We start from the raw sequence: 20758 nt of genomic DNA, 5'->3' as shown, positions 1-20758 counted from the left end.
AGTCTCATCTTGTCTAGCCCTTGGGTTTTTATCATGGACTCTTTCAGTCATCAGACCTTCAGACTCAACTTGAATCCCATTACCAGATGTCCTACAGCTCCAGTTTTTAGACGTGTGTGTGTGTGTGTGTGTGTGTGCACGTGCGTGTGTGTCCGTGTTTATGTGCACACCCTATCGCCTGTTTTCTCTGAAGCACTCTCAACAGGGCTGTCCGTGGAGCATCTTGCATAGTATCTGGGTCCCAACACACATTACAGTCATCATTGGGCTAATAGAGAATACGATGAAACACCACCTCTCAGGTAATAGCTTTTTGGGGTTGGTTGTGGTGATACATGCCTTTAACCCCAGGCAGGCAAATTTCTCTAAGTTTAAGAGTAACTTAATCTACACAGCAAATTCTAGTCCAGCCAGGTTTACACAGTGAGTCTCTCTTCTCCTGAAAGGGGAGGAAAGAAAGAGAGAGGGAGACAGAAAATAAAGAAAAAAAATCCTTCCTTGTTGAGTTGCTATTTCAAGAATAAAACAATTTTTTTTTACATAATTTTAATAAATTTCCTTAGACTCCAATAGAAGAATGTTCTCTTCCGGCTTAGTGACATCATTTTTCTTACCCTTAGCATCTAGTCTGTTCTTTCTTTCTGCCAATATTTATTGACATATAAAGTCTAGAGAAGAACTGTTTGATTTTTTTCACTCCTAACTCCTCTTGACCTGTGGCATTTTATGTGGCTCTGAGAGTATAGGTTTATAAAATAAGTATGCAAACAAATATTTGCTAGGAATACATCATCAAATTGATTCTTAACAATTCCTTGCTGTCTTTATAAGGTTACTAGTTACTAATGGTAAAATCACATAGCAGTGAGATGAGTGTGCTCCTTCATTTTTACATTTGGTACTGCAGAACATAGAACACCTTTAACAATTTCCAGGGTTGGCCAATATTTTGATGTTACAGTTGTCAGTGTCAAGCTCACCACTGTACACACCCAGTATAAAATGACAGGAGTATGTTTAGGGCCATTTCAGAGTTGTTGAAAATTCTGTCCTAGTCACAATTCAAACTTTACTAACTGAAATTTTTTCATGAAAATCAAGTCAGCAGTTCTGTGGTGGTTTGAATAAGAATGGCTCCCACAAGTTCATAGATTTGAATGTTTAGTCATCAGGGAGAGGCACCATTTGAAAGGATTGGAAGGACTAAGAGTTGTGTCCTTGTTGGAGGAAGCATGTCTTTAAGGTTTCAAAAACCTAAATCAGCCCCAAAGGCTCTCTCTCTACTTGTGGGTCAGGGTGTAGTTCTCAGATACTGGTCCAGAGCCATGTGTGCGACCATGCTCCCAAACATCATGGGGATGGAACAAATCTCTGAAACTATAAACAAGTAATCAATTAAATGCTTTCTTTTGTAAAGGATGCCTTGGTCATGATGTTTCTTCATAACCATAGAACAGTGGCTAAGACAAACTCATACACTATATATAGAGAGAGAGAGAGACAGAGAGAGACAGAGAGTGTATATGAGGAAAGAGAGAGAAAGCAAGAGAGAGAGAAAGAGAGAGAGGGAGAGAGAGAGAGAGCATATATGAGGGAGAGAGAGAGGAAGAGAGAGAGAGGTGAGGTGGTACTCATGCCTCCTCTTGTATGTAGTGACCAGCAGTATCAGTATTAGTATCTTCCTCCATCACTCTCCACCCTATTATTTTTTGAGACAGGGTCTCTCACTAAACCTGGAGCACACTGATTGGCTAGAGTGGCTAACCAGGGAGCTCCTGTCATCCTCCTGTCTCTGCTCCCTGGTGCTAAGGTGGCAGTAATGTGCTACCACACAGAGCTTTTTACATGGATGCTAGGGCTCAGAACTCAAGTTCTCGGGCTTGAATAGCAGACATTGTAATCGCTGGACCATCTCACCAGTGCCTGCTATCAGTTCAAGAAGACAGACACTCGGGAGGCAGAGGCAGGCAGATCTCTGTGAGTTCGAGACCAGCCTGGTCTACAGAGCTAGTTCCAGGACAGGCTCCAAAGCCACAGAGAAACCCTGTCTCAAAAAGCCAAAAAAAAAAAAAGAAGACAAACAAACAAAACCTCCAAACATTCTAATAAATATTATCAAGAGACATACTAACTTGGTGCATGCTGAGGGATGATGGAAGGCCAATATTAAGTCATTCTTCTCCATAATTAAACTATTGCATTGTAATAAGAACAGACAATTGTATATACAGCAAAAAAACACCAAAATTTCTAAATACAATAATCTTGAATCTGCACAAAAGCTTTTCGGGCAGCGTTTGCTGGGATTGTTCAGCATGGCTGTACAGGGAGAACAAAGTGCACATGCTGTGCTCAGAGGCAAGGCTGCCGCGCAGGCGTGTGATGCAACAGACACACTGCATGTACATCTCAGATTCGGTGCACATGAGATCCATTGCATAGATGAGTTTGAATTAATTTTTAGTTGTTGTATTTTAAGAAAACTTCTACAGTTGTCATTTTCTCCCACGGTCCCCTCCATACCATTATGAAGCCCCATATGGAGCTGTGGCCTTGTTTAAAAATCTGGGGACTAGAATGTAGAATTTCTAGTTTTAAGTCATGATGGTATAAAGATGAATGGCTGTGATATCTTTCCATCTGTCTATCTATCCATCCACTTGTCCACATAATGTCAGTTAACTTTTTGTTGCTGCGACAAATGGCCGAGATGGTTTATAAGGAGAACAACTTATTTTGGAGATTTCAGTTCATCATTCACTAACCCCATTTTTGGGGGAAAGCGGGCTGTGCAGGGCAGCGCATTATAGTGGGAGTATATGCCAGAGCAGGGCCCTCTCCTCACAGTCTGGCATGAGTGACAGGAGGAGGAAAGGGCGGGGCTCTACAGTCCCCGCAGGGTATGCAGCAAATCATGACCAGGCATGAATGACAGGAGAAGATAGGGCTCTGTAGTTCCCTTCAAGGGCATGCACCCAGTCACAAGAACACCCCCCGCTAGACCATTATTTTAATGTCTCCATCATGTCCCAATGGTCTGTACTAGGAATCAAACCTTTAGCACCTGAGTTTCTGTGGGACAGTACACATCCAAACTGAGGGGGCACATAGGTATTCACAGATACAGAGCCTTTAATAGATATTAAATATGTATGATATATTTTATATTAAGATACATAATATAAAACACATGTATGATGTGTATATGTGTGTGTCCTTTGTCCATAAGCCCCTGGTTCTAGCCTTCATTGTTATAAACATAGTGTAATGAGCAATTCTTTTCTTATAGTATCTAGCCTTAGGTACTTGTCTTCTAAAGGAGCTTTAGAATAGCCTCCGAGGGACAGAGGTGAAAAGGTAAGTCAAGACATGGCCGAAGAGCAAAATTTCTCTACCTTCTCCTAATTTTATTTCATCTACCTCACTCTTCCTAGGGCAGGTCATTGAAACGTAAGTAATACAGGTCCTAGTGTCTATACATATAGTTTAACTCCTTCATGTTTGTCTCTTGTGAATGTGGCCATCAGGAAATTCTTTCACCCACTTGTGTAGGGTAGACCACTCGGCTCTCATGTGAGAATGAGCTCACCTACACCTGCAAGGAAGGAAGGAAGGCTGCCCACAGAGGACAGGAGCAGCCCAAGCAGACGGACCTCGATGGATGTCTGAACTGCTCATCCTGTCCGTATCTGTACATTTGTCCAGGTTTCAGACATGATTTTTTGGGAAATAAGCCTCCATCTGTTGTACTTAGCTCTTGTCAGCTCGTTACAAGCTTAGACGTATCTGGGCAGAGGGAACTGAATGAAAGCATTGACTCCATCCGATTGGCTTTTGAGCAAAGGGCATGGGACGCTTTTCTAATTGCTGATTAATGCAGGAGAGCCCAACCCACTATGAGGGCTGCCATTCCTGGGCAGGTGGGCCTGGGCTGTATAAGAGAGGTTGCTGAGAAGCAGGCCAGTAAGCATCATTTCCCCACAAGTTTCTTCTTCAAGTTTCTATCATGAGTTCCTGCCTTGGCTTCTCTCAATTATGGATTATGACATGTAAGTCAAATGAACTCTTTCCTGTCTCAAGTTGATTTGGTTCACTGTTTTCCCACTACAAGAACAACAACAAACCTAGGTCTGGGTTTGGAAATCATCTGGGCATATACACACTTGCAGGAAGACAAATGCACACTTGTAGGAAGACAAATACACACTTGTAGGAGGCTAAGAAAGCCTTACCTGCCTCCTGCCTAGCAGGCCTCAGTTATCCTGATGCTCAAAAGCCAGAACCACATGACTGATTTCTTCAAGGCGGGTCTAGATCTCCCCAGCCTCTGTAGACATTTCTGTTTCTAGCCCAGCCGGAGTTGTCAGTGCTGTGGAGCCGAAGCCATCACAGGAATGAATGTCATAGAGGATCTCGTGTCCCCCCTTTTGTTCAATAGAGCACAGCATTCAGATGCCACCGCTTGGTCTGTTGAAGCCGAGTGAAGTGTGTGGTCACAGACAGAAAGGGCTATTCTACCATAGCCCATAAAACATCAAAACTGCTCCCCCACACAGAGTACATCATAATACCCCATACCTGCAACTACTTCCTAACTTTTGATCCCTTTTCATAATGTAATTTCAAAAATTATTATAAACTTATTTCTTTTTTTCCATGTCAGAGTTCTGGGGCAATATTTACATGTTAAGCCAGAAGTAAGTGCACCTGCACCCCACACCTTCACACCCTGTTATTCTCACGCACACAAAGAAAAGAAAAACTCTACACAACTAGATTAGGAGAAAGAGAGAACCTTAATAATCATAGAAATATGACATATACAAATTACACAACCATACTCCTCTGCAGAAACAAACTTGGACACCTAGAGAAAACGGTAATTTCCAAGAAAAATATTCTTCCAGTTAAAGATGAAATTTTGCATAGAATGATTCCACAGCAGGTCGTGAAAAGAATTTAAAAAAAAAAATACACTCCCAAGAACCAAGCACAAAAATCAGATATGTCTGGTTTGAAGTTGTTTAGTTCTCAATTTAGCGTTTCACTATTCAGGGCTGTGTTAAAGTGTGTGCAGGCCTCAACTCCTATAGAAAGCCAGAGTGACTTTGACATTACCAAGGGCTGACAAGGAATTTGAAAGCAAGCCTGGAGATCATTTTATATTGTCATATAGCGTTCCCTGTATTCATTGCTAAACATCGCTGGATCAGTCTGATTGGCACTAAATTCAGAGTGTTTGCTTTTATATTCCAACAAACACATAATAGATGAGGCTATCGGACACTAACTGCTGGGATGGAAGAGTCATTCATAGAATGAGCTTTGATGCAGCCTCATGAAGAAACAAAAGGCAAAAGGCAGAGCGCAACACGATTTCACCACATCTCAGAGAAGAGCCGGGCCCCCTCAACCTTAGGTAACAGGTGGGGGAAGTTGTGCCAACCTGATCAACCTAGGAACCTTCGTTATTCCGGTCGTGCTGACTCTGCTTCTCCACAGGTTTGCACCGTTTAAAATAAAGATGGCTTGGGTGCTGGTCCTTTGGAACTGGAAAACAGTGAGGGTTTGGAGGCCAGGACTGCAGGAGTAAGCCTTGGAGACACCCTGAGAAGAGGCTGGGGGAGCTGAGAAGTAAATCAAAGAAGAGTGACTTTGGATCATTGGGTGAGGGCTTACTTTGTAAGCGCAAATAATTTGATACCCTTAAGCATACCCATAATCTGCTGGTACCTTCCTCACCTGAATGGTCCTTTAGGCCGGGGACTCATTTCTTCCCTTATCCCCCGTTCATCTGTCACCATTCTTTTGATCTCTACTCTTCATTGTCTACCCACTGAGACCCAGGTTCTGCCTGCCTCTCCAGGAACCTGCTCCAAAAGCCTAATTCTTAAATTTGGCAAGCATGTTTAAATCCTTGTTTCAACTGGGCACGGTGACACACAGCTATAATCTCAGCACTCTGGGGAACAGGCCAGAGGATTAAAAGTTAAAGGTCAGTCTGGGCTATGTAGTGACCTTATGTCATAAACACACACACACACACACACACACACACACACACACACACACACACACACAATCTTTACTCTGCATTCCTTGGCTTCATTTCCTACAATTCAGGGTTTTTAGCAACTGGCTTTGAGCCATTTCCACTTCCCACTGCTTACTGCTCTCAAACCTTTCCTTCGGGACTTAGCACAAGTCCAGCGTCCCAGCCCCGGCAGACTCAAAATCTCCGATTTCCTCATCCATTAGGTGAAAGAATTGTATTAGATAATTTGTTTGTTCAACTCAAAAATTATTACTTCTAAGCCTTCCCTCCCTGGTCCTTCTCATCTGAAACCGCTCTCCTAGCACACAGATCAAAGTCTATTTGTGCCTGTCAAGTCCTGCACCACCTGAGGCACCCAGTCACGTGAGCATCCACTCTGTGTCAAGAGTTGTCAACGAGGCAAGCATGGCCCCTACTCCCAAGAACAACACTACCAGATAGTATATGGGGGGGGGTCAGCTTCTCACTAGATAAGCCGCAAGGGCAGAAACCAGCTGGACATTCTCATCATGGCTTTGCACAAAGAAGATACAAGAAGCTAGCCAACTGTAAGGGCAGACCTGGTGCCCTGCAAATTACCCACCCACCCCACGGCCCGCAGGTGGAAATCGGGAGCCCACACCCTAAAAGGAGACTGCACCGTGCTTCCTGGAACACTACCTGCCTTGACGTGCCCCAGGAAAAGTGAGGGTCCTAAATCAAAAGGGCAAGTATGCATGAGATGGACTGGACCGAGATGGTAAATAGGAGTACTTTTCACTTCAGATAGAGGATTCGTGTTTGCTTATTTTTCTTCTTTTGCTTAACTAAAGCCATATGGCTCTGCTAGGTTTGAATCACGCACAAAGCTCAGATTAAAGTGGCAGGAATACAAACGCGACAAAAAGGAAAAGGTTCTGCTGGAGAAACATTTAAAATGGTATTGAGGGTGGGACAGCCAGGTTCTGTGATGGACTGTCGACCTGTAGCTTCTCACTAGTGATTCCGGGAACTTCAGTAGAGTCTATGAAGCTAGAGCAACCACCTAAGGCACATACGTTTATTTTACAGGGAGTGACATTCGCCCTGGAAAACGGACTTCTGTGTGCCCATATGGCATGTGAGGACACTCGGTATTTTCCTCCTTTCTTTTCTTACCTGTTTATCTATTGTTTTAAAAAATGTTGGGCACACAGAAAACAGGGCCCTATGCAAGGCAAGTGCTCTACCACCTCCTCAGCCCCGAGATTCCATCTTCCAAGCCACCAACTCATGGGTTCCGAGCTCTGCAGAGACTAGTTCTGTCAGCAAAGAAAATCACAGTATGAATTTAGCAGACCCCACAGCTTCAGAGAACAGCACAAATGCACCAGTTTCTTGGGAATACTGGCAAGTCGAGGGTTGGAAGGAAGATATAAGAAGACATACAGGCTGTTGCAATACACAAAAGTTTATTATTATTTTTTTTTACTTTTTCTTCAGTTTTAGAGGCAAAATAAAATAGAACTGAACATCAATAAATTTTGTACAACAAAAGGAGCCTTTAATAGGGAACTGATAGTCCATGAACAGTTTCAGATCTCAGAGTGGTTTCCCTTTTTCAGAGACATGCTTTCCTGCAGTCCATGAGAAGTTGGCACAAAGATCCGGCGGATGGCGAGGAGAGTGGAGGCTGGAGGGGCCCTCAGATCCGAGTCAGCTGATGCCACAAACTGGAGGGGAGGATGCTTTCCACTTTCTCCATCACAAAGTTCAAGGGGGCAAACAAAGTGCTGAGGAACTGGAGGGAAAGCGGAGAGACAATCATCAGGAGGGGCCCTGTCTGGACTAAGATCAACGCCTTCAGCACACGCCAGCCTCTAACCAGAGTTCATCCTGAAAGCCTCCCAAGGCTACAGCCCTGCCCTCTTCATGTTTACAGGAAGTGTTGGGAGAAAGTGGAAGAGACATTCCAGCCCCACCCCCAGCGTGACAGATAAGAAGGAAGTGTCTGCGGACAGCCTCCCTCAACCTCTGACAGCTGCCGCAATTCCCAGGAAACCAGCAGTCTTCAGCGTTTACCCCAGCTATGAAGATGAGCATCATCCGAGAGGATGATGGGTGGGCAGAGAGTGGGCACAGGAGCTAGACAATGGTGATAACTTGGGCCACTTGACTGTCTAACTGGCTGGACAGCTCACTTTAAGTGGGACAGGCAATATAAAGAGTCAAGTCTACAATGTCAGTTTGCTTTGGTTTCCTGATGTCTCCCAATATGTGCCCAGCCTGGACTCCTTTCTAAACAGCTTTGTGTCACGTAGCAGGGAGCTGGGGGTAGGGAGAAAGCTGCTACACTGGGAAGCCCTGTCCTCCAGGAAAGGCTGTTGGATGGACTTTCTTACTCGGTTACTAAACACTTCTCTGCTTTTCACACAGACAGCAATAAAAATGTGTCTGTTAAGAAATACAATTTGCTTTATCAGATACCAATCAATTTCCGATCTACTCTGATGATGTTCTTGTGAACACCTGATTTCAACTCACAAGTTCGTATTGTGGTAGAAGCTGGCAGAAGAGACGTCTATCCAGGGAGGAGACTGGTATTGAAAAGAACTCTTTGCCTTTTGCCTCCTGAGAACCAAGGCCTTGTCTTGCTAAGGTTCAATACCTGGTTCTTTATTGCAGAGTCTTTTGCAATAATCCCTATCCATGGCACAAAACTGACAGTACTAACAGGAATTTTGCATTTAAGCTTAATTTGAGGAGTGAAAATAAACATGGAGTGGGAATATGGCTCTGGGCAAACGAATTTAGTAGACAGTTCAGACAGTAAACTTAAAAAGTGTTATCCTTACTGGTCACATGTTCTACGAATTGTGAATCTTCAAAGTAAGAGGAACTGAAGGCAAGTGTCCCAAATTCAAGGACCTCAGAATGGAATGTGTTGTGTGTGTGTGTGTGTGTGTGTGTGTGTGTGTGTGTGTTTGTATGTATGCGTGTGGTGTGCACATGTGTATGTGTGTGTGCATGCGTTCATGTGTCTGTGTGTTTAATGAGTATGGCGCATACTGAGGAGGCCAGTAACACTTGTAATTGCATTATCAAAAAGAACTGGGAAAGTTTCTCTATTCTGCTTGTTAAATCAATAGATACATTTGATTGGCAAGGCAATTAAGTGCTACAGGAGAAAAGGAGACCCTAGGATAAAATTTCCCCTTTCCTGAAGGCTCAAATTTGAGGTGTAGAGGGAGCAAGGGCATTAGGATGTGGACAGAGCAAAGCAATACATATAGGCCATGCTAGCAATCAGGTCAGACACCCAGGGGTGTTGAAAGGAAGAGAAGTCAGGCTAGAGTAGAGGGGGAAGTGTAGAAAGAACAAGAAAAGCTCTATAAAGTGAGGCAATTTAAATAGACTCCAATAGACAGAAGGAACATCAAAGGTGTGCTCCGAACACTAAGGATGGAGATAGGAGCAAAGTGCGCTGTCTAGAGCCAAGAGTCAGAATATGAACAGGAAACCGTCAGATGGCGACTGGAGTCCAGGCAGAGCTCAGACTGGCTGGCAGTCTTGAGTGCCAGGACGGACATGCAGCTGAGACACAGGCAGCAACAGGTGTGGTGATTCCCTGCGCAGCGGGTGTTGGAGTCTCAGTGGTTTCTGATGACCTGAAAGCACCCTTTCGTGAGTATGCCAAAACACTCGGGAGAGATACCCTGCAGGATGGATTACCCATCCTTCCCAGGTTAGAAATGGACTATGTCCCATCGTGTCCGAGGCTAGAGGGCAAGCGGAAATACTAGGCCCAGGAATGGGGAAGCTCTGAATGGCTTTCCCCAAATCCTGGTTATAAACGGACAATATAGACAAATACACTGATAGCACTCACACCATAAAAAAGCATTTACAAAATTATATGGGTACAGGTGTATGCAGCATGCACAATGACAGATGGCGGGGGCTGCAAAGGGGACAACATTTGCCTACAGTATCAAGTCCATAAAGAGGTCCCAAGTGAGGAAACTATGGACAAATCAGAGATTCCAACAAGGACTGGAAGGGCAGCTCAGCAAGCAAGGTGATATCACCGGTGGCCGTCACCGGGCAGCTTTCGGAAGACTGGAGTTGTAAGGACATAGGGGAGAAACTGCTCAGCTCCCTCCGAGCCAGAGAGAGGAAAGGCATTCTCACTGTCTGTCCCCAGTACAATTCCACACCCTAACCTGCGCATCGGGGTGGCCACCAGAGCGCACCCTGAAGGGAGACAGGCTGCCACAAAGTAGCTCAACAACAGAGAGCGGTTGTGCTTGTTTGCGTCTTTGTGTCTGGGGAGAATTGACCTGACTGAGAGAAAAGGCTTTGCTTTTAGGTCTATCATTGCCTCCTTTCCCCCCACCGCATGCCAAAATGCAATGCCTTCCTTGCTATGTTTTATCTGCATGGAACTCCTCACCCGAGGTGCTATGAGGAAATGATACTCCAGTCCTCCAATGTTTGTAATACATACATGCATACTCTCTCTCCCTCATATCCCGAATGGGTGACTGAGAAGGGCCTCTTTCGAGCACTTTCCGGTAATCTCACCTATTTACCTAAAGAACCCCAGCTGGGGTGGACCCCTCTCATACCCACACCATCTTACGTTCCCCCCTCCCACCCCCTGCACACACCCATAAAGAAGCTATGTAGACACGAGGCCTCTGGAATGACTAAGCCCTTCCACTTACTAACAGACCAAAGTCAGCGGCTTCCATCGGGAGTTAGAAAGAGGCTGAAGGCACATGCCTCAATCCTCTGGATGCCTCGGGCACTGAGCTCTTCCTTTAGATGTGTGGAAAGCAATCAATACCTTTGACCAGAAACCCAACTAATTCCTGACAAGAAGCAGCAGTTTCATTTCTAGACTAAAGGGGAAATTTATTGCCTGAGAAGTTAAATCTGAATGAGCAAAACCAGGCAACTTGGATCAACTCATCTATCTCAGTGTCCCAAACTTCTGTCCAGAGGGCAGAGAGACACGGTCAAATTTCTAACCCAAATGCCCCATAACTCAATTAGTGTCCGCTGCTGAGAAAAAGCAACCAGGCCAATAAAAAGGAGAGAGGGGCACTTCAATGGCTTGGTCTTCCTTTCTTCAAGACACTGTTACTTAGAGGAAGGTCACAGCTTGCAGCCAGCTGGGTTCCCAGTGGAAACCTCTTGCTTATCTGAATAGGTTCCAGTTGCCCTGTCGCAAGCACACAATTGACATCCCACTGTAATCAATATCAGACTTCAAAGAGCCCAGGCCTATAAGTAAAGACGAGGCACAAGTCATGGGGTGCAGTCTCAGGGAAGGGGGGAGCGCAGAGGAGGAAAGACAGGCCCTGAAGAGCAGAAGGTCAGAGTGCTGACCTTCCCACATTCTGTGCAGAGCTGGGACTGCAGTGATAGCTGACTTATATGAGCAGCCTTATCTTAAGAAGCAAACATTCTCGGAAGAGCTAGTCCTAAGTCATCGAGGTAGATTAGATTGCAGGCAACTAGTGGAAGCCTCTCTACTCAGGCCTCCCCAGTGACTCACTGTCTGAGTGTTGGGACTGGTTGTGTTAGTGAACAGACTTGTCAGAGTTCCCACGCTGTGGAGCCTGGGGGGTGGCCTTTGCAATCTCTATGCATCTACTAAAAGTCCTCACACCCGGTATTATCTCAGGCCAGGACTGAAAAGGATCACTTTCTCAAGCTGCAAATGGCTGTAGACAGCCTCCAGGACAGCTGCGATAACCCCTGGGGTTTGCCCGAGGCTTTGTGAGAGGCCTGGAGGCGTGAGGAGGCAAATGAAAGACGCTGAGGACTCGCTGGCTGGCTTTGCCTTCTTCCTGCCACCCACCTTCCTTTCTTCCTAAACCTCCTCAGACCTGGGAAAGGCTAGCACTCCACAAAGGGCACGACAGTCTGGGCAGAGGTTTGAAAGCACACTTGTTAAACCGGAAGTTGTCCAAAGAACCACACCTTGGTAGAGAGTAAGACTACTCTGAAGCCAAATCTACTTCCTTCAATCGTGTGGTTCTGGGTGTAAAATGAGGAGAACAGAGTGTTGATTCCCCACCCCCGGCTGGCTGAGGAGTTCGCGGCTGTTGTCTGACCTTTCTAGAGAATCTGTTTGCTATCTACTCTCCTGATCTTTTTGCCAACATGCTCTCGGGCCGGGCCGTCTGTTTTCATTCCATTCAGTAACTGTGGTTCTCCGCCTTGACTGCACACCTGAATCCCCAGGGAGCATCTGAAGATTCAAATGCACACGAGTCATGGGGTCAGGTAGTCAAGAGGCCCTAGGAAAGGTAGCTATCAGCAACCTTTAAGCTTCCTTGGTTGTTCCAAGGTCCAGGCATAATTTCAGAATTAGTGAAAACACTATTTCTGGATAGCTGTCACCTGAAGAGCTATGACAGGGTGATTTCTCAAATGAGCTCAGACTCCTTAGAAGGCGATATAATCTCCAACTCCCACCCTCAAAGGCTGGTGGGGTTATTGCTAAAAATCCAGACTCCTGGTTTGTGAGCATCAAGATTCTGAACTTGGGTGGTATGGCCAGGAGCATTATTGGCACGCTAGTGGCTAAAATTCCCTGAGATCCCAACCCCCCGCCCAGTGTCCTCTATCAGTGTGATAGTGAGCACTGGAACAATGAGGTGCTTTTGCACCCATTCTAAAAATGCTTAAAAGGGAAACAGAAAAGCGGGAACAGTACTTATCCAGTTCCAGAACTACATCCCCACTACACGCTGTAACTAAATTATGCTCTAATCTGAAACTTTGGCAGTGACTTTTCCTCAGAGGCTGGTGATGGAGAAGAAGGGCACAGGGCCTGGGACCAAGGGCGTCCTGGGCAGCAACTCGGATAATGCTGATTTTAGAAAATAAGAGACGTAAGAAAACTGAATTTCCCTGAGGAAAGGAGAAGGGAGTTCGAACTTCAAACGGGCCTGGAGTAGAGAAGACCTCCGGAGAACTTGCAAGAGAAAGTGATTTCTTGAGTGCGCTCCCAGAGTGGGAAGCCGGCATAAACACAAGTGCAGGAAAGTGGCATAGGAGGCACAGTAGGGAGCTCGGAATGGCTGGGTGAACTGGGCATGACAGTGGACAGGGAAGCCCTCGCAACAGCAGCAATCACGATTCACCTAGAAACCCTCCTGTCCCAGCAACGGGTAAACACTGGGAGGACCCTTCCAACTGTAGGGAAGCAGGTTTGGAGACAAGGGAAGGAAAGCCCTGATATAAACATGCGTATGCACCACTGCCCATTCACTTAACAGGCCATATAGAACCTACGATGTGGAGCTTTGGAGACGCAGATGGGAGAAAGGCGCAGAAAGGCACTTGCCTTCAAAGACTGCACAGTCTAAAGGGCACAGACAATTCCCTACCAATCATATAGATTAATATGTGAGAACACAGGCATTCATGAGAGTCTGTGGGGTCGTGGAGACATCCTGTCAAGTCAGGAGAAATGAGTACAGTATTAAATAAAGGAGAGGTCTTTAGGAGGCAAGTGGAGCGGGAGGCCCTACGAGGCATCCCTTGAGTAACAAGCAGGACATGGAAAGTCACTGAGATACGCAGGCCTGGTCCATCTGAGCACTGTGAGCACTTCACTGTGGCTGGAAAGTTGGAGTAAGAACTGGGAGGAAGGATAACAAGGCAAGCAAGGACCTCTCGAAGACAAAAGGCTCTTTTAGTCAAGCAAAAGAAATGAGATTTATAGCTGGAAATAACAGGGAACCAGTAGGTAAAAGCTGGGAAGTGGCGTGCTTATTGGAAATTTAGAAAACTCTTTCCTGCATTAGTGTAAGCAACAGAGTGACGAGCGGAAGCAAGGAGACCAGCTGAGACAATTTACGCAGCTCAGGCAAGAACAGCAAGACCATAAGCTAGGGGGAGGCTGTGAAGAGAGAAAGGAGCACAGGACAGGGAAGGGAGGTTTACAATGTGGGCACTGAGGGGGTGGGGCAGCATTTGGAAGTTCATCCAGACAGGGTCCAAGGCAGGAGGGGCCTGAGGGAACAAAGAGCTTGTGGCCTGAGCAACTGACTCCAGAGCTGGCAGGGCCACTGTGGAGACAAGAAGTACAGACAAAGATCATCCCCATCTGAACTCGGACGGCAGGGAGATGACTGATGTTTTCCTCTCTAGTCCTTCTACTTGATACCCAGCTGTGGCAAAATCAGGACGCTCCCCTTCATGATCCTGCAGAAATCAGCACTCTCTCCAGGGAAAGAGGGTCTTAGCAAGCAGGGCAGATGGCTTCCTACAGGGCTCCTTCTACTACCCTCTCACAAGGTTCTTGGTTGATTTTCCTATTTCTGAATGTCACGTTGATACACTTCCATTCCAAGCTTTCACACTTTCTCATAGTTCATTGTCCAAACAAACCAAGGGTTTGTATCCATTTAAATTATCACACAAAAAAATAATCGGTGGAAGCATAAATCTCATCCTTCATGAGTGAAAGACACAAGATCCAAAGATTAGAAGGTGCCGCTCATATGCACGAAGCCGAGTCCCATCCCTCCCATTTCTCGGTGGTGAGGAGTCCCTAAATTATTCCATCCTCTGGGACTTGATGCGCTTTCTGGAAGGTGCTAGGGTTTCTCTGGGAAAGGAGGTGAGGCTTGCACTAACAGCCTGTGCTCTCCCTTGATCCTTCAGCCGTGGACTGCTCTAGTGATAGTGAAAACTAAATGAGTCCTCAGGATTTCCACCACGTCTGTACAGCAGCCCGTGCCCCTCAGGCCCTTCCCTGGGCTCTCCGGGTCCACCTATCCATTGCCCAAGGCCCCCTCCCAAGAAACACTCACAGCTTTTGCGAAGACGCCCATGAGTTCCGGGAACTGGTGTGTCAGGAGGGCCAACATGGCTGTGAAGGAGCACAGTCCCGCCGTGAAGAGGATGAAGAAGGGGAGCTCCTTCTTGGGGTAAACTGAGACTTCATGAAAAGCTGGGGAGACCAAAGGGGAGCCATTAGGACAGAAGTGGCTGCAGCATGTTGGAAATGAAACAGGCGGAACCCTGAATGTTCCCCGGCTCCCATCTGCCCCTGCTGCCCTTGAGGCCTAGCTGCTCCTCCCAAGCCCAAGTTCCACCTGCAGCATTTTAGTGAGAGACACAGCAGGGTTGGCTTGTGGGTGTCACACACTCATGAGCAACATCTATGTTTAATAATACAGTGTTCCTATCCCCAAAGCAAAAACAGAAGAGCAAAACCCTGTCCAAATTATAAAATACACTTCCCCAGAAAATTCCCAAATCAAGTGTGTGTGTGTGCACGTCCAGGTCTATCTGTCCCGGTTTTATTTTTCTGTATTTTAAATCATTATCATAAACAACATTAGTTTATCTTATATTTTCTCCTGACGGTCTGAGGATGTAGACGGAGAATGCTGCCCAATAGACATTCAGTGAGGACCTTGCCTGTAGCCCTACGACCTTCAGGAGCAAGGGTCAAATTGCTAGGTTATCCTACACAACTGTAGGACACCCCTGATGACAAGTGTACTCAAAACAATCATGCGGACAGAAGGCTTTGGGAGCATCTTTCATAGTGTTCAAACAGTAAACACTGGGTTTGGGTAAAACCAAAAGAGCTATGGTATCAAAACATAAAATACGTAATGAACTAGTCTAACCCAATTTATCACAGGCCTGCTTGTGACTATGTGGTTGGTAGAGATGCTGGCCAGGGCGATGGAGCTGTATGCCCAGAAGAGGGAAACCAGCTGTGTGAGACCTGGCAAAAGGGACTGTGAAAGTGTGGGGTCACAGCACTGCTACCAGAAACAACAGGATCCCAGTGACCCATTCCCCCATCAAAATACAAACTACTGATCCTTCACTGCCCATGAAGGTTATTACTCAGAGCCCTAATCAGCAGGACTGAAAACAAAGACCAGACACTGTCTATCAGGAGACATGGAGCACGTGAAAGCAAGCCTCCCTGCATACCCAGGAAGTCAGCCCCTGAAGGGACGAACCTGGGGCAGAGTGCATTAGGGCCTACTATGCAAGCAACCACACTTCTAACTCTCAGAGAGCGAGTAGTGTCTACAACAACTAAACCTCTTTCCATCTCAGTCTCAAAATCCAACCCTCTAAGAGGTTCTGGGGCGATAGATACTACACTTGAACATGGTACCCATGTCAATGCATCTGAGCCACACTTTTCTTTTTTGTAATGGTGCTTTTTAAGAATGTGGTGTTAGTAGCTAATCTATAGCCATGAAAACTTAATTGTTTTCAACTAAAACATTTTAAAACACCATGCTTTTCAGAAGACTGCCTTCCTCCCAGAAAACTGAAACTTCAATAAAGATCTCCCTGAAGGGGTCGTCAAAAGGTGAATTATGGCCCCACATGGGGATTTCTGAAATCAAATTTAGTGTCATGTGATGCACCAGATGCCTTTGAAATGAAGCTCTGACCACAGAGCTCTCCCAGATCTCTGAACATGAAGCACAGGCTGGGGCCATTAGCAAGGAAACAGGTGACGCACTCCCAGATCGCCTGGTCTCCTGGCAGCAGGAACTTTTGTATCCGGTTGCTACCACTCACCACTGCCTTAGTAAGGCTGGTACCTGTGATTTTACTACGTGTCAGCTCTCCAAAGCCATTCTAGAAAAATATTTATATATTCTATAGCTATTAGATATTGATGTAACCAGTGCTAGTAAAAGGAAAAAAAGATTGAAAAAGGAGATGTGGGGGGAGAGAGAGAGAAGCCAAGAGGGAGGAAAGTATTTCCCAAGTCAGGACCACATGAAGAGCCTGGACATGATCCTTGCACTCGGTCTGATTGGATAATAGCTATTTAGCCTGGGTTGTCAAAACAATGTTGTATTACAGTAAACCAAAATAATACTTTCCACATGTCGTGTGGCCCTTAGGCTGTGAGCTCCTCAGGCACTCGAGGGCAGGGTGTGCATCCTGCCCTCCATGACACGGGCTCAGCTCACACGTGTGCTCTACACATGTCAGCCAGCTCACTCTGCAGCCCATGAGATGCTCACAGAACTGTCTGGTCAGGAGCATTGCATCACCATGGACAGCACACCACCCTTCTCCACTCCGGACTCTGCCTCTGGCAGCTACGCCAGTGACCTGGCCCTGCCTTCCCACCCGTGACTCAACTGTAGCTCCCTCTGACATCAGCCATCAGCTCTTCATCTTCAAACCCAGCTTGTACAGACCACCTGGGACCTGCAGGAGAGCCCAAGCCGAAGTTTCCATAACAAACCAGCCTGCAGAGAGGCCGCTCTCCATCAGTGCTCTGCGTGTTGATATCAATCTCTGCTAGACTCACGATAACTCATCTCTGCTAAACTTCAAGCCTTGGCATCTTTCCCTCTGATGGATCTGGAAAGAGCTGGAGAAGCAGGGAGTCCAACCCATTCCCATCATTCATTTCCTCACATATGCTATCAAATAAGGCCAGGGGTTGGGAGAAACTTCATAAGGACACCCTCAACACTAATCATTACCACCTCTTTGCATCCCATCTTTTGTAATGTCCCCCAACTGGATGAAAGGAAGGCTGCAGAGGGGGTACTCACAGGGAAGCAGCTCCCGGTCTGCTGTTTCTGTGCAGATTGGGTATGGATAAAAGAGGTGTCCCTTCTCCAAGGGGTACGGGATCATCCGGAAAGCTACAAAGGAAAGACAGCACAGTAAAGGCTTGTATTGATCTCCTAGCTTCCCAACCTCAGATCAGAACTTCTGAGCCTTTTCTTTCCTATGAGAGAGGCACGTGCCAGACGAAACGCCCACGGAGCCCTGCAAAGCGTTGCTCTCACATCCGTCTCAAACTACATATTCTGGACAAAACTCACAGAGCTGGGTGCGGACAGAGTGCAGAAGGACAGGGGAACCATCAGTATCAGTACCTAGGGTTTCATCATGCATAAAATATTATAAAAATGTTTCAAGCACTAACTCAATAGAGCCCAGTCAACGGCAATGCACACCTGGGTTGAAGTGCTTTTCTCAGAAGTGAATACGGATTGACTTGCTGGAGCTTGCTGCAGATTGTACAAAGATGAAGGGCATTCTGCTGCATCTGGTTTAAAACTATGCCTAAGTGGATTACAACTCCAACCAGGATGACGAATACAAAAACTTAAGGACACATGATTTGAGAAGAATTTCTAAACTTTATGAAACTTTTAAATCTTTCAATATTATGCAGGGGAAAATGGTTCAGAGAGATTGATTGTCTATGTTTTGATGATGTCAGGCCACCTAAATTCTGTGTCTGTGGCGTCGGGTGACAGTAGGCTTTACGCTGAATTATGGCTTTCCAATCAATCCATCCATCCCCATTATCGAGTGTGTTATTCTCCCTGTTGCAATGTCATCAGCATGTTAGTCTCACTGTTCCTATGAGCAGCGCTCGCGGAGTTAATTTTTCTTCAGCAGATGTCCTTTAACGGCTGCATGCTGTAGATGCGGAATGGAAAAGCCATCCACTACCCTGAGAACACCAGCTAGCAGTCCTAGCCTGGACACGTGTCCATGAGGGATGGCGGCAACGAGCAACAATATTTATGGTTGTAAATGCTACATTTCAAGGAATCATGCTACATCCTTAGCCCTATTATTACCAAAGTCTTCACAAAATGCTGTCAATGTACATATCTGTCTTCTGCATACTTCCTTCAAATAAGAATCAGAAACAAAGCCTGTTCTTCCTCACAAGAAATGACAAGGTCCTATTGTAACCAGCATCGGTGCACATATGGTATTTATTCTGGTGTCTGAACAGTATTTAAAAGTAAAAACAGTATGTATGTGATTCCAGCATTGGAATGTGGTCAATCTACACCACAGTGGTATCTCTGGGAGGTTATAGCACATCGCCACGGAGAATATAAATCACGATAAATGTGGGCTTAAAGCAGAGCCAGTTTGCTGAGGTAAAAAATGTTATCAATTTTCTTCTTGTAACAGAAACCTCTTAAACAGATTAAAACATTAAAAAAAAAAAACACCCCAGACTTTAGCTCTTTTTATAATGGAAGACTCACCCTATTCAATCAGACCCTTTCACACAAACAAAGATGACTTTGCCAGTCAGCACAAGTGACAGAAGAGTCTTGTCATGGGTTGTTAAATCTCTGAAATGCTGAGGAGGAAGCCAACATCTCTCCCACTAGAACTAAGCTTGAGAAAGAATGAAAACAAACAATATAACAGACAAAAAACAAAAAAAAACAAACAAAAAAACAAACAAAACCTTGCAGTAATTGTATAGCATCCACTCACTAAAATCTCTTCTGGGGAGCACTTATTTTAACATGTAAGCTGCAATATGGCAGGATTTCAATACACCTTTTCATACATGACAGTTTCTCTGAAAGCGTCCCCGTGCCCATTCTGTGGGTCTGTCTCACAGTCTCCACAAGTGCCCAGGCTACTGTTTTAAAATGTATTCAAGTTCATATGACACAAGAAGAAAAAAAAAAAACAGTTTCCATAAGGGCGATTAATTGTGAAAAGTTACTTTATTCAAAATTGAAGTTGGTTTGCACTTCAGGCAATCATTTTTTTTTTTTTTTTTTTTTTTTTTTTTTTTGGTTTTTCAAGACAGGGTTTCTCTGTGGTTTTGGAGCCTGTCCTGGAACTAGCTCTTGTAGACCAGGCTGGTCTCGAACTCACAGAGATCCGCCTGCCTTTGCCTCCCAAGTGCTGGGATTAAAGGCGTGCGCCACCACCGCCCGGCCTCAGGCAATCATTTTTAAAGGAGAAATTAGGAGTACAAGCTCTTGACAGTGCTTGACAATAGAAACCTGATGGCGGACTGGCATCTTCGGATGAGAATCCTTCCTCCCATACTTGGCAAGCACAGAGAACTTTATGCATCACTTTATTTAAAAAAAAAAAAAATTTTAAAAATCAGCTCTCATCTCTTTCAGAAAGGGTGGAGATTTTGCTAATACACAATTTCTGAGAGTATATAATAAATGTTTCTTGCATGTTTATGGTACCCTTAAGATCTCTTTTTCTCATGTCAGATATCATTTACATTAAGTTCATAAACTAATATTAAGTTTTGGCTTCACTAAACAAAAGCAAATACAATTTCTGCTTGCAACTCTATCCTTCCTCCACCCTACTGCACAGGGTCCAATAAGACTGAGATGAGAACGGGAGTGTGCAGAGTGGGAAGAGGCGTGGCACACATCGCCAGCTCCCTTCCTACCACTCGCCCTTTCACAGAGGCAGGCACCGGCTCGACGAGCCTTGAAGCCCTCCGTCACCGAACGTCCAGAGATTTTGTTAGCGTAAGGCCTAAGAACACACTTCTTTAGTGGCTTAAATGAGGATAGAAATAGATCATTTGGAGATGACTATTTTACAAATGACTATGAACTTCCTAAAGGTCTTTGAGGAACATAGTTTAGATAAGTTAAAATTGTACACATATTTGACTCCAAACTAAGCAAGAAACCTAAGCTACCAGCAGTTGAAACACAGTATGTAAATGACATTCCCACTTCGTGTGCACCCTCCCATCTTGACGGTGTTGATGCCTCTGTTCAGAGTGTAGCTGGAGCCCCGAGTCACTTAGGGGCACAGGGAAACATCCCACACAGTTGACTCCGACTCATGTACCCGGCCCCTTCCCTCTCTAGAGGATCACTTCCGGGACTCCAAGCTGCTCAGTGCTGTGCAGGTCAGGGGAGCTTGGGTATCAACAGAACCACAGATGACAGA

The 20758-nt window shown here is 45.5% G+C and overlaps 1 protein-coding gene across 3 annotated transcripts in view; it reads right to left on the bottom strand.

Annotated features, from left to right (window-relative positions):
* Window positions 1-7557: 7557 nt before the first annotated feature.
* St7 (suppression of tumorigenicity 7) overlaps window positions 7558-20758 on the bottom strand; it is a 243518-nt gene continuing 230317 nt past the window's right edge. For all 3 annotated transcript variants that reach the window (XM_026787534.1, XM_026787535.1, XM_005363756.3), the window contains 3 exons: window positions 17599-17691; window positions 14851-14990; window positions 7558-7814 (listed from right to left, as the gene is read on the bottom strand). In XM_026787534.1, coding sequence (XP_026643335.1) covers window positions 7719-7814; window positions 14851-14990; window positions 17599-17691 — 329 coding nt within the window. In that variant the 3' untranslated portion in view covers window positions 7558-7718. The remainder of the gene's footprint in view (window positions 7815-14850; window positions 14991-17598; window positions 17692-20758) is intronic.

The sequence above is a fragment of the Microtus ochrogaster genome, linkage group LG10, assembly GCF_000317375.1.
Source record: "Microtus ochrogaster isolate Prairie Vole_2 linkage group LG10, MicOch1.0, whole genome shotgun sequence".
NCBI lineage: Eukaryota > Metazoa > Chordata > Mammalia > Rodentia > Cricetidae > Microtus > Microtus ochrogaster.
The sequence above is the reverse complement of the archived record's forward strand: the minus strand, read 5'-3'. Positions and strand labels throughout refer to the sequence as shown.